This window comes from Equus quagga, chromosome 17 (assembly GCF_021613505.1).
Source record: "Equus quagga isolate Etosha38 chromosome 17, UCLA_HA_Equagga_1.0, whole genome shotgun sequence".
Lineage (NCBI taxonomy): Eukaryota > Metazoa > Chordata > Mammalia > Perissodactyla > Equidae > Equus > Equus quagga.
In genome coordinates this window covers 11,029,937-11,043,314 of record NC_060283.1, presented here as the reverse complement: position 1 = coordinate 11,043,314, position 13,378 = coordinate 11,029,937, and the positions used below count along the sequence as shown (strand labels likewise).

The window sequence follows — 13,378 nt, the reverse complement described above, 5'->3', positions numbered from 1 at the left end:
GGGCAGTCTGGGGTCCAGCTGTCGGCAGAGGCAGGAGCTATGGGATGTGTCCCACTGTGGGTGCTGAGGAGCGCAGGACTGTGATAGGTTTACTAGCAAGTGAGGAACTGGGATCCAGCCAAGCTGAGTTAGAGTGAAACAGACCACTCTGCAGAAGGACTTCTCAGAGCTTTGCTTGGAAAGGAGCCTTGTGGACCTTGAATAAGGGCCTAGAATGCAGCGTGTTCCATACTTATTTTGAAACTCTATTTTCCATGGAACAGTTTTCTACCAAACTCACTCTGAGAAACGCTGCTGTAAATATTTCCTGTTTGCTAATGGACATGCTCCGTTCCTTCCTCCCAATCAGCAATGCTCAGGGACTGGAAAACCAGCCTCCTTAATTTGATGGGGAAACGGGTCAGTTCAGTGTCATGCAACTAGATGGTTGAGTGGGTCGCCGGTGTTACTCTGCATCAAGCAGGTAATCACAGAGTACAGCCCGATAGCTTTGGGGTGTCAGCTTCTGTCACCTCTCTGGCACATGTCTTCCAGAAAATTCCACCTGCCTGGCATACTCAGGAATGTAAACATCAGTGGCCACATACCCTGAACTCTTTCCTTTGCTCATTATCTCTTGCTGGCTTTGGGAGAAAGGTGAAATTGACTCCCTCAACCAAGAACTCAAAGCCTCTATTCTATCAGGAGGCAACGGGCCTGGAATTTCTGGTCTCCACGCCTTCATATGATGCTTGCAACTGGACCTACTGAGGCTCATTTGTCTTCCTGGCTCTATTATGAAGTGTGTGCTGCCACTGTCTCTGTGTTTGTTGCTGTTCTAATGGTCATTTCTGCCACCCACCCTGGTGTTCTGACCCTGATGATGTGGAGAAATATCGACAGAGAAGCACCTTCACAAACATGTTTCAGAAGGCTATGCTTTTATTCTACGTTATTAGTCTGAGAGGGAACAGGGCCAAGATCCCACCTCCACGATCCCACAGGAAGAAAACTCAGGAGAATTATGCCCTCTAGAGTGGGGGAAACTGAGGCCAGATCTTCCAGTAAAGTGGCCAAATAGACTCAGGCTTAGGCCACGGAAGCCAGGCCAACCTGGTTGTTGGCTCTGTCAAAGACGGTAAAGTACTGGCGGATGAAGACGTCACCCAGGATCCAGAGCTCTCCACTGCTGGTATCAAGGTTCATGCCCTTGAAGCCACTGATGCAGATATCATCCTCCTGGAGAAAAGGAGGATAAAACCGGAGATGCGACATAGACTTAGAGGTGACAGGTGCTGGGGAATCCTGGTCAAGAACCATAGTCTGCTGCAAGGCACGTGCAGGAGGAGCTTCCTGGCTCGTGTGTGGGGCCTCGGCTCTTCTTAGCCTGGGGTCTGCCTGGATGAGCTGTTCACTGCACTTGGTTCCGGGGACCACTAGACGTGGTCCAGTGTTTCTGGTAGATGCTCAAACGCTGACGTCAGCACTAGAGCTAAGGGGTTTAGGGGAACTCAGCTGCCAGGAGGATTTTGGGAGCCCTGATGACACAGCCTTTTCTCATTATTTTGATCCCTTCTGGTGCTGAGCTGTCAATTCTTTTCATTCACTCGGTCACTGGCCCATAGCATTAGAAGCACATTAGAAGCTCCTGGGGAGTTTTGCACCCACCCGCAATGGGCAGGCCTGACCCCCTACTAATTAATCAGCTTCATTGTGAGAGTGTCTGGGCATCAGTACTCCTTGCTGAATAACATTGACTCACTGGGTAAAGTGAGTTTTCCACGTGGCGTTAACTCAGAAGGAAGGAGTTGGCCTGTGGCTCATTTGACTAAAGACTTGTCACTTGGTAGAGACAGTGGAAGCATCATAAGCCCTGACCCTATGGAAGGTAGGATCGCCATTTGCCCAACTCTTTGTATCATTGATGTGGTCAATATCACGTGACTTCCCTAACCACACTCTGAGTGTGGGGAAAGCTGTGGATTTCAGACGAGGAAACTGAGGTTGAAGGAGATGGCATCTGGCTCAAAATCAAAGGGCTAGTAATGGAGACCCAGAGAGTGGACTCAGAAGTCCAACTGGAAACCCTCTTCTCATGCCATCAGTGTTTGCCGCCCTTTTCCCCAGAGGGATGCTGCTTCCCAATTCTCATTCACGCATTTCATTTGAACGTATTCTTTTTTCCAGCAGCTGTCCAGAGCAGGTGTCATCTTCAGAATGAGGAAGTGCGCTTTCCCTAGTGCCAAGGCGGAGTGCGTGGCCACATTCTATGGGGGCACATGTAGGTTAGAGGCCCGGAGCCCCCTTACCTCTAGGATGTAGGCACTGGGAGTCAGAGGGAACTCGACACCATTGATGGTGAAGACGATGTCGGGCAGGCTGTTGATGGATGAGCAGCTGATCACTGCCTGGAAAGAGCGAAGGTTGGAAGGGATCGCCTTCCTTCTGCACGGATGTGCCACCACCTTGATCTACAATAGGGCAGTCAAGGCTGGACTTACCTCACCAAGCAAGTCCTTTCTGGCTCCAATGTAGCTCTGGATATTGTCAATGGCAGAGGTTGGACCAGTCAGCAGAGAGGTGCCAGTGTCAACAACGGCCTGGCAGCCCCCGCTGCAAGCGATGGACTCTCCATTCATGGTGATACTGAAAGCAAGATGCGAGTAAGGGTCCCCTGAGCCCCCAGGGGGGTCCTTCTCCCCAAGAGGAACCAAGTGATCCCAGAGGGTCCCTCCTCCCCATCTGTTGGCCAATTACATAAAATTTCAGCTTCTCTCCGTCATGCCCTCATTCATTCATGCATTCATTTACTCAACAAATCTTTACTGAGTGACTACTCTGTGCTAGGCCTGGGAGATGAAATGCCAAATGAGGCAGCCTCACAGTTTCTGACTGTAGGCAGCTCACACTCTAGCTGGAAAGATGAGTTATGACAAAGGAAGAGCCGCATGAATAGGGCACAGGACAGGGGAACAGAAACATTCCAGGGTGAGGGTGGTGGTGGTAAGGAGCAACCAGGGAGGGCTTTCCCAGGGAAACAGACAGCCCCAGGTTGCCAAGGAGATGAAGAGCTGGAGAGGGACGTCCAAGGCAGAGGGGTGAGCATGCAAGGAAGCATGGAGATGAGAGGAGCAAGGGCAGCAGTGGGAGGAACTGATGACGTTTTAACACATCTGGGGCCAGTGTGAGGGGACCTAGTATCCTGGTTTGCCCAGGACTGTCCTAGTTTTAGAACTGAAAGTCTTGAGTCCCAGGGGTACTCCCAACTGCTCACTCCCAGGCGAACCTGGCGTCACCCTAGCAGGCCACCCGAGGGAGAAACAGCTGGGAAGGAGGCTGCTTGAAAGAGAGGCCAGCCCAGAAGGTGCAACGGAGAAGGAATTGGTTAAAACAACTTCTCAGGAATTTTGCCCAGTCCTTAGACTGCAGGTGACATTTTTCCTAGAGTGAAAGGAACGTGTCCCAGTTTACAGGTCCCCTAAATGCCAAGACGTGTGGAGACTGTTGAGTCTCCAGCTCTTGCCAGGGATGCTGGTATCCCATCTCCATGAACAGAAGGAAAGTGGCTGTCTCATCCTTGCAGAGCATCTGGGGTCCCAGACAGCTCTCCTCCTCCAGGGAGGGGCCTTTCTCAGGGTCTCTCTGGCTTGACCAACTTCCACCTTCTCTTCCTGGGGTACGTTTCCCTGGCTGGTTGTTCCAGGGGGATTCTGGAAAGCTTAGTTAACTAAGAGTCTGTAAAGAAATGAGACCTGGGGCCCACGCCAGGACAGTGCCCATTCACGGCCATCTCACCTGTCCACGGTGATCTGCCAGTAGCCCTCGTGAGAAACAGGCACCCAGTGCAGACTTCCAGTGTAGTAGGAAGAATCGATGCCACCAAACATCACCACGCTGCCACTCTCATCATTGCTGTAGAAAGTGGGGGTAAAAGAGAGGAATTCATTCATTCAACTGAACATCTTCTGTGTGCGTCTTAAGAGCTACCCTTTATTGGGCTCTTGTCTGTGCCAGGAGCTGTGCTGAGTGTGTGACAGACAGGTTTTCTTTCAATCCTCACACCAAAGCCCAAACAGTGGCCACTATTATTCTTGTTTCCACTTTACAGTGAGAGAACTCAGGCTCAGAGAAGTGTAACAACTTGCCCAGGGTCACAGAGCCAGGGACTGCCAGAACCAAGATTAGAACCCAGGTCTTCCTGGTTGCAGAGTGCGTGGTTCCACCACATCCTCACTCTCGTTGCTGTGGGGACCTCAAGAGAAGTGAATGCATGACAGAATTTGCTCTTAAGGACATGATACTAGAGTTGCCTGGTTCTCAGCCAGAGGCTGTGTGGCCCCCAGGGACATTTGCCAACATCTGGGGACATTTTTTTTTCAGGAAGATTGGCCCTGAGCTAACATCTGTGCCCATCTTCCTCTATTTCATATGTGGGATGCCTGCCACAGCATGGCTTGATAAATGGTGCACAGGTGTGTGCCCAGGATCCGAACCTGACAACTCCGGGCCACTGAAGTGGAGTGCTTCAACCCAACCGCTACGTCAAGGGGCTGGCCCCTGGGGACATTTTTTTATTGTCATGACTGCGTAGGGTAGGACATGCCACTCACGTCTAGTATGTAGAGGCCAGGAAAGCTGCTAAAATCCTACAATGCACAGGACACACACAACAGCAAGGACGATCTGTTAAAAATGTCCATAGCGCTGAGATTGAGAAACCCTGATCTTTTGGAGAGATAAGACGGCCCCCATGAAATCTCTAAGTTCCATCAAGGCAGAGGAGGTTTAGGAGCTGACTTGAATATTAAGTGACCAAGAGGAGAAAAGGGCCATCCAGTTGTAAATTAGTCCTGCTGTAAATTTCCTCTTTGTTACCACAATATTCATTTTCTGAATCTCTGCAGTTTCAGGTTTGATAGGGAAGCAGATGTTTGTGATGATAAGAAATTAATCACCAAAGAACTTGCCACAGATATGACAGTCCCCACTCACCTCCCCCCACGTAAACTTTCCTGTAAACGTCTGACAGTACAACGAACAAACTGAGAATATAGAAGAACAGTTAACAGTTGAAGAAAAACATCAACAATGACAAATGGATTGAAAAGAGAAGGATAAGAGCATCACAGGAAAGTTGAGGGTCTCAGGAAAACTGACGACACCCTCAGATATTCCTGCATAAAACTCTACTCAACCAAAACCAACACTTGCTTTATTCTTTTTTCAGTCTTAGGATTAACTCATAGTCACAACTAGAACCTAGATTTTGTTAATGGATATCAGAAACTTGCATTCATCAGTTAGGAGTTTTATTGTGTCAGACATAAGTCCCCGTCAAATCTTCTTTTCATCGCTGTGGAATTCTGGCCCCTGGTTTTTGGTGGATTCATTTTAAATGGTGGTCTTTCGAGCACCAACTGTGAGGGGACTGGGGCTGGAGAACAAATGGTTAATGACATTTGAGATGTGTAAGTCAAGGTGACAAAGACTCATGCTCTTAAATGAGATGAATGAAGACGGTTCATCAGAGAGAGATTTGGCCCCATTCTCTCCAAAGCTGCACCTCTCAAGCCTCAGACACTGAATTTTCAAATCCCTTGCTGGCTGAGACCCTCTCTCCTCACCCAGCACCATACAGCCCTCTGCTGGGCCAGGTGACCGTGACCTCCCTGCCCGACTTACGAGCTCAGGTAGACGGAGAAGAGGTCTTGGGAAACCAGACCCTGGTCCCATATGTTGTCAAAGACTGGAGTGGCCCCAGAGGCGGAGATGCTGGGGTAGGCGAGACCCAGGATGCCGTCAAAGGGAGCCAAGAAAAGGAAGAAGCCAGGCTCCTTCTTGCTCAAGCCGAAGATCTGGTTGGTGTCCTCGATGCCTCCGACCTGAGTAGGGGGAACCAAGATGTTCACAACCAGCTTGTGTTGACTGAGCCCTGAGGGTCATAGCCCTGGACACAGAGTATCCCTGGTTCATTTCATGTGGGACTCGGCTTCGGGGGCATCAGGCTGAAAGGAGGGTAAAGGGATGGTCTCTAGGAATGTTTGTTATTCTGTAACTATTGCAGCTGATCTCCAGATGGCCACAATCTGTAACTTGGTGTGAGAATTTGCTACAGAACAGATGGGGTCTGTGTGTTCCTGTTTCTGATGATCCGATGCACAGCAGGCCCCAGGCAAATCAGAGCCCTTGACCGCTGCCACACCCTGGAGCTAGGAGACGAATGTAGAGATTCTGTGACTGGATGGGGGCTGCTGGTGGAGGGCATAGAAAGAGGAGGAGGTGCTAAAAGAGAAATGAGCCTTTTCCTACCATCTCCCCCCAACTTCATAGCACTCAGCTTGGGTGGGCTGAGGTTGGCTTATGGCTCCAGGCATCCCACCCCCTTACCCACTACTGTCCCACCTAGAAATGTCTATGACATCTCTACCCACTCCACTAATCAAGTTACTTTGGTGATCACTGAGACCCCTACTGCCTGAATGAGTACTGCCTACTGCTCATTCTGGGTGGTACACTTTGGCTCCCACAGTCCCCAGAAGCTGGCACTAGGACTGGCAGGAGGAGGTGGTGAACCAGCAGGTGCTCACCCTGACAGTGTCATATCCGAGGATGCCTGTCATGCTGCCGGTGCCGTAGGTGATGGAGATCGACTCGCTGGTGGCCCTGTAGGTAGAGGACTTCTCAGGGTTGAAGCGCTTGTGGTCATCTGTGTAGGGAAGAAATGACGACATCATCAACCTCCAAAACCCAAGTGAGAATCACAGTTGGAGATATATTTCTGGGGTGGGCTGCCTTGGTTTCGGGTCAGGCTTTGGAAGAGAAAGGTGCCCTTTTCCACAGATGTTGGAGCCCAGGCATTCCCAGTTTCCATTCCTGCCTAGTTGGATCAATTGGGACCATCTCCTGGAAGGAAGGTCCCCAGCCAACCCCACCATCCTCCCAAGGACCCCAGGCAAACATTGAGCAGAGCAGGCCCACGGCTGCCCATGGTGATGAGCCCCTTCATCCCACACTGCGAACAGCCCATGACACAGCTACACTGTCACGGTCACAGCCTTACAATGCTACAGTTCAGGTTATGAGGGGGAGGATTCCAGGGGCTCCTCCTCTGAATTAAAGTCAGGTTAAAAAGCTGGAAGAGGGGGCCACACCGGAGGTGCAGTGGTTAAGTTCCTGAGCCCCATTTCAGCAGCCTGGGGTTTGTGGCTTTGCAACCCAGGCATGGACCTACAAACGCTCATAAAACCATGCTGTGTGGCATCCTTCATACAAAATAGAGGAAGATTGGCACAGGTGCTTGCTCAGGGACAATCTACCTCAAGCAAAAAAAGAGGAAGATTGGCAACAGATGTCAGCTCAAGGTCAATCTTCCTCACAAAAATAAAATTTGAAAAAGCTGAAAGAGGAAGGAACTTGAAATGCTGCCTGTGATTCCCAATGACAAACTCTTTTTCCCTTAGCAAACTGCTGCTTTTTCTTAAAAGTGAGATCATAGCTCAGCTCAGTCATGCTTTGAGTCACTTTCTCATGTCAGGCTCTTGTCTCAATTGGCCATCTCTTACCCCTTTAGCCCCGTCTCCCTTTGGTCCCCCCTTACTCTCCTGGGCTGTGCTTGTTCAGGAGAGCTGCTCTCTGCCATTGGACTGAACCCCTTGGGGGTAGGGACCATGTGTGATTCACCCTCTGTCCCAGGGCTCCTAAGCCCTTGCTGGACACACAGGTGCTCGGGAAATGCCTGTTGAGAGAACCCCTGAGCGACTCCAGCAGGCTTGAAATTGGACCTATTTGAAGCCCCTGAGCGTTCAGGGCTCCCAGGTCAGTGGGCGCTGGTGTCCCCGGGCAGGGCCAGGCACTCACAGCAGGCAAGACTGGAGCAGTAGGTCGAGGGCACCCACAGGTTGGAGGAGCCGGTGTCAAAGATGACGGTGAACTCCTGAGGGGGAGTTCCGATGCTGATGGTGCCGAAGTACTCCTCCTGCGGGGTGGGGACAGCACAGGTCACTCCCCATCCTGGGAGCCCCCCAGGGAGCAGGGCCTCGTGGGGTTTCTCCTCAGCTCCCCACCCTCACTACTCTCCCTGCCTTTCTTTCCCTGTCAAATGCATCCGTCCTTCAAGGCCCAGCCTGTCCTCCCCTCCTCCTTGACGTCTTCCCTGATTGCATCCCTGTTTCCTTCTGACTGTGTCTTCTAAGCACCATCAACACCTAATAAGAATCTGCTGTCCCCTCTTCAGCTCTCCTCCTGAATGTCTTAGTCGTGCCACCCTAGAGAACACACCATCTTGGAGGATAGGATGGAACCATATAGCACCCAGCAGAGTAAATGTTCATTCAGTAAATTGTCAATTGGGAGATAAAAAAGTCACCTAAAGATGGAAACCCCTGGAGATATCTTGCTTCTAAATCAAGGTGTGTACACTGGGTTTTGAGAAAGGGCGTGGTCAGGATTTTTATTCTTAGTGGCAGCCCTGTCTGCCTTCCCAGCAGTTCTAGCCACGCTGGTCTCGCTATTCTTTGATGATGACAAGCTCGTTCACATCCCAGGGCCTTTGCACTTGCTATTCCTGTGCTAGGAAAATGTTTCTTCTGGATCTTTGCTTTGCCTCAATTATTGAGAGCTCTAGTCACACATCCCCTCCACCAAGAGGCCCTCCCCGACCACTTCATCTAAATTTGCCCTTCCCCCATTCCTCTTCTACTCATTACTATAATTAATTAATTTTACTTTTCATCACTTGTCATTAAATGGAATTATCTTGCATACTTATTTATTTTTCTCCTACTTTCCTTCTCCTCTCGAATAAAAGCTCCAAGAACTTTGTTTCTTCATCACTGTTTTCATAGCTCCATGCCCAGAGCCTCTGGCACATAGTAGATGTTTTATAAATATGTGTTAAGTGAATAAATGGACTGACTTTAGCAAGCTCTTACCAAGAGCCAGGCCCTGTGCTAAGTACTCCAAAAAGAATTATTGCATTAATTACTCACAACAACCCTCTGGTGGTAGATATTCCTGATTCTGTTTGACAGATGTGGAAACTGAAGCTTGGTCAGATAGTTTAAATGACTTGCTGAAGGTCATGTTTCTCAGACCCATTAGAGAATAGATTAGCACCAGGTCTGGCAGATTTCACAGGCTAAGCTCTTAATGACAGGCCACATTTCTTCTTACCATTGGCCCTGTGTCATTCACACAGGGGACACACAACTTCTACTGAAGATCAGATCGTTGGTTTGGGTCCCAAATAGAAGAGTGAGCCATCTTCCTGAAACTCCACACTGATCGTGTCAACTCCCCTGGTTAAGTTGATTCAGTGGCAATGAGGACACAGACCCTCATCAGAGACTCTGGTCTGGCTCCACCACCGACCCCACAGTCCTCACTCTGCGCCTCCCTCCCTCCCTCTCTGCTCTCCCTGAACACTTGCCTCCTTTCCTCAAATGTACTCTGCTCCCTGCTGTCCCAGGGTCTGGCACAAGCCATCCTGCTCTCTGGGACTCTCTCCTGTCCTCTCCAACCCTTGCTTCTCCTTCATTGCCCCAGGGAAGTGTCCCTGCCTGCCACCTGCCACCCTCTCACAGTCACCTTAAGTGCTTAGTTTTCAGTCTGGCCGTACTTTCCATGGGTTGTGAGGCTAAATGTTGATTGTCTACCTCCATACTAGACTTGAGTCCCATGAGGGCAGGAGCTGTGCCCTCCCAGGTTTTCTTTCCTGCTTCATCCTCTGGGCCCAGCACAGTGCCTGGCACATAAGGAGGTGCTCTGCATCCATAAACACTGGATGAATGAATGAACAAATGAATGAGAGCAACGTCTCTGACTGTCAGATTTACTGCTTCCCTGTGCCTTTGAGATCCAGGAAGCAGACCCCTGGGTTAACTCCTGGGGACTCAGAGCCCTAGTCAATCCTCCAAGAACCTTAGGACTCTCTCTTTCCTCTGGGCCAAGTATTGAGTGTCTCCCAGGCCCCCAATCTGTGCAGGCACTCACATCCAGGTAGTTCTCCAGGGGCTCTGTGTCCGCCAAGGTGGCAGCCTCCTTGGGTAAGAACTTGCTGGCTGGGTTGGGGGTATGCTTCTTCAAGAAGTCCTCCAGTAAGCCATGCTCGATCAGGTTCTTCCTCAAAGACTTCTTTCTGACAAGCGGAACCCTGTGGCAGAGCATTTGCAAATGGAATGGTTTGGAGAAGGAAGTGTAGTTGGGGAAGAAGTCTGCTCATGGGGTGCTGTGGAAGGCCCCAAAGGTAAAGGAAGCTGGTCCAAGAGAGGAAGAAGGAAGGAAGTCAAGAGAGCAGACGCTCCCATTTTTTCTGCACAAATGTAGAGAGGTTCAGTGGTTACCTGAAGTCACCCAGCCCAGTGATGGGGCTGGGAACATAACCCAGCCTGGACTTGAGGGCCAGGGCTGTTAACCACGTCTGCAGTGCTGCCTCCACAAAAGGACAGAGAGAGACAGACAAGAAAGGAGTCTCAAGATGGTGGAAGAGAGCAAGGAATTGTAATAAGGAAGAAGGAGAGGAAGAAAAATAAGGGAGGAAAGAAAGACAGGGTGACAGGCAGTGAAGAGAAGCAGCCCCTTGGAAGCTGTTCTTCATGCAGCGTGTCCCCCAGACTCACTTATAGATATGGCACTCAGAGAGCGCCACCAAACTGAGCAGCAGCAGCCACTTCATGGTTCTTTCTGGGTCCCAAGTCTCCAGAGAAGGGAAGACGGGTGGAAGGCGTACAGCAGAGGCAGGAGCTGCTCCTTATATGCAGCACAAGTTCTCGGGAACCTACTTATCAGCCTCCAAACGTCACCCATTATCCTAACTCCAAACAGAAAGGTTACCGATAAGATTGTCCCTGCCCATGGACCATGTTCTGAGAAGTTGCCAATCGGGCAGCTTTCCATTGTAACCACAGCCCAGGGTTAGGATGGAACTGCACAGAGTGAGCCCTAGAGTGTGGCTTGTTTCTCAAATAACGAAAATGACCTGCGTGGAAACTCAACAAGCAGAGTATTTTGACGAAACTGTTCTAACGTACACTTCGAAAGGTTGTCTTCTTAAAAGAAGATGCTCACCAAGCCAATGAATTCTCTACTTTATGGAGTTTATTCAGTGAACAAAGTGGAGTGGAAATTGATTCAAGAATTATGGAGGAGGGGGATAGATGGGAGGCAGATCACCAGGAGATAGCCAGCCGTATCTGCAGGTCTTGTCCTGAAATCAGATTCCCTGTGCCGTAGCTGGTTTTTCCAACATCAAGAGACACAGATTCTATAAAAACTCCAAATTACTCCCAGTGCTCTGGCTGAGCATGGAGGGGTGGGCAGTGTGGATCAAGTTCAGGACCAGTGGTGGTCAATACGAAGCACATCTGTATTTTAAAATCACCCAATAAAACATCATCTTACCCCAAACCTGGATCTTGCCCTGTATATTCCACCTTCACATCTTTTGCTGCCTGCTTCCTTCCTCTCTTTTCCTCCCCCTTGAGGATTTCTCCTTGATCTACACTCTCACTTTTGGGTTGATCTCAGGTCCTCTATGGAGGAGCCCGATGGTCCTGAAAATGTCTGCTTAAGTCATGGGAGCACGAGATGGAGACCCATGGCTCCAGGCTACAACTTGGTGGGAGGGAAGGAGGGGCATCTGCTGGGGGGTCATCAGGGTCTTCAAAGGTCATTAGTGTCTTATGCTGGGCATGAGTATGTGGGAGCTCATCGTAAGTGTGTGTATTATACGTATATGTTCTGCATATCTGAAACCATTCATAACCATTTTTTGTAGAAAGAATGAAGGACAGAGTCTTTTGTGTGTAGCTCTCAAGTAGGAAATGAAGGGAAGTGCGGTTGGGGGTACAGGGTAAGTCAGGGACCCTCAGGATTGAGATGTGGGGAATTAACCATGAAGAACATGAAACGTGTTTCACTCATAATTTATCTCCCTCCATGAATTATATGGTGTATGGACATGTTCAACACAGTGTTTAATTAATCCCGTGAAGCTTTGTTTCACTAAGAGCAGCTTGGGAGTGTGGCTCAGAGTAGGGTCACGATTCCATAATTAGCTGTTCTTGCCATTTGTCTACCATTCTGGTGTCTTAGGGCAACATCCTTCATGTGTTTCTCTTCCTTGGCAGTTACAGAACACAACTTAGATTTATCGACCTCTGACTCTGAGTTCGTTCTGGTAGATAATACTATTATCCCCATTTTATGCATGAGGAAAATGAGGCACAGAGACATTATGACACTTGCCTGAGGTGACACAGGTAAGAAGTGACTGAGCGGGGGCTCGAGTCCAGGTCTCTGTTACTCCCTGTGCCTTCTCCCTTACTCCACTGCCTGGGGTTTACTGGGGGCCGTGGAGAACCTTATGAAGAGCCCTGGCCCCTGAGTCTGGGTTTGAATCCCAGACCTGTCTCTGAACAGCTGTAAGACCCGGGACTGGTGATCGAGTCTCTCTGAGACTCAGTTTCCTCACCTGTGAAATGGGGATAATAGTACCACCAATTTCATAGGTTTGTATAAGGGTTTAACATAGAGTGTTAACCAGCCACACACACAGAGCAGCTAAAATAAAAACAACGGTCAACAGCAAGTGCTAATGAGGATGCTGAGCAGGTGGAACTTTCCTACAGTGCAGGTGGGAGGGGAGAGGGCACAGCCACTTTGGAAAACAGCTGAGCAGTTTCTTATAAACATGAACTTACCATTTGACTCAGCGATCCCCCTCCTGGGTATTTACTGAAAAGAAATGAAAAACACGTGTCCCTACAGAAACTGCACACAAATGTTTATAACAGCTTTTTACATAATTGCCAAAAACTCAAATAACTCAACTGTCCTTCAGCTTGTCCTGGATGAGCAAGTGGTGGTGCAGCCACACGAGGGACGAGCCCTCAGCAGTAGAGACAGAGGAACTGCCTGGTGAATCTCATGAGCGTTGTGCTGAGTGAAGGAAGCCAAACAAAAGGCAAAACTTGTAAGATTCTCTTTATGTGGCATCTGGGAAAGGCAAAAGACTGAGAACAGAAAACAGAGCAGGGGCCGGGATAAGAGGCTGACTGCCAAGGGGTACAGGGAAAATTTTTTGGGTGGTGGAAATATTCTACATCTAGATTGTACACTTAAAAGGGCAAATTTTACTCTGTGACAAGAGACCTGATGCCCCTGACTTCACAGCAGGTGACGGGCTCAGCCAGTGACGGCCACACAGTGAGGTGAAGGGAATGGATACCAGGCTCTGCCTGTGCAGGCTCCTTGGAGGGGACACACTGGAGTCATTTCAAAGGAAATGTGATACCATCAAAGGAGACAAAGAAGAAGAGAACACTCACTCATCATCTCTGCTTCCATTTTGGTCCTTTGGATCCAGGAGTGAAATATGTTCATGGTCTGCTTTTCTCCTTCA

General features: G+C 49.5%; 1 protein-coding gene across 1 annotated transcript; it reads right to left on the bottom strand.

Moving 5' to 3' along the window:
- Positions 1 to 1,068: 1,068 nt before the first annotated feature.
- Positions 1,069 to 10,651, bottom strand: LOC124229217 (pepsin II-1-like). Its single transcript, XM_046644316.1, has 9 exons — positions 10,596 to 10,651; positions 9,970 to 10,129; positions 7,837 to 7,954; positions 6,567 to 6,685; positions 5,662 to 5,861; positions 3,775 to 3,891; positions 2,481 to 2,625; positions 2,289 to 2,387; positions 1,069 to 1,218 (listed from the first exon to the last, which is right to left on the bottom strand). Exons 1-9 carry the CDS (start codon positions 10,649 to 10,651, stop codon positions 1,069 to 1,071), a joined length of 1,164 nt encoding a protein of 387 aa, XP_046500272.1.
- Between the last annotated feature and the right edge of the window lie 2,727 nt (positions 10,652 to 13,378).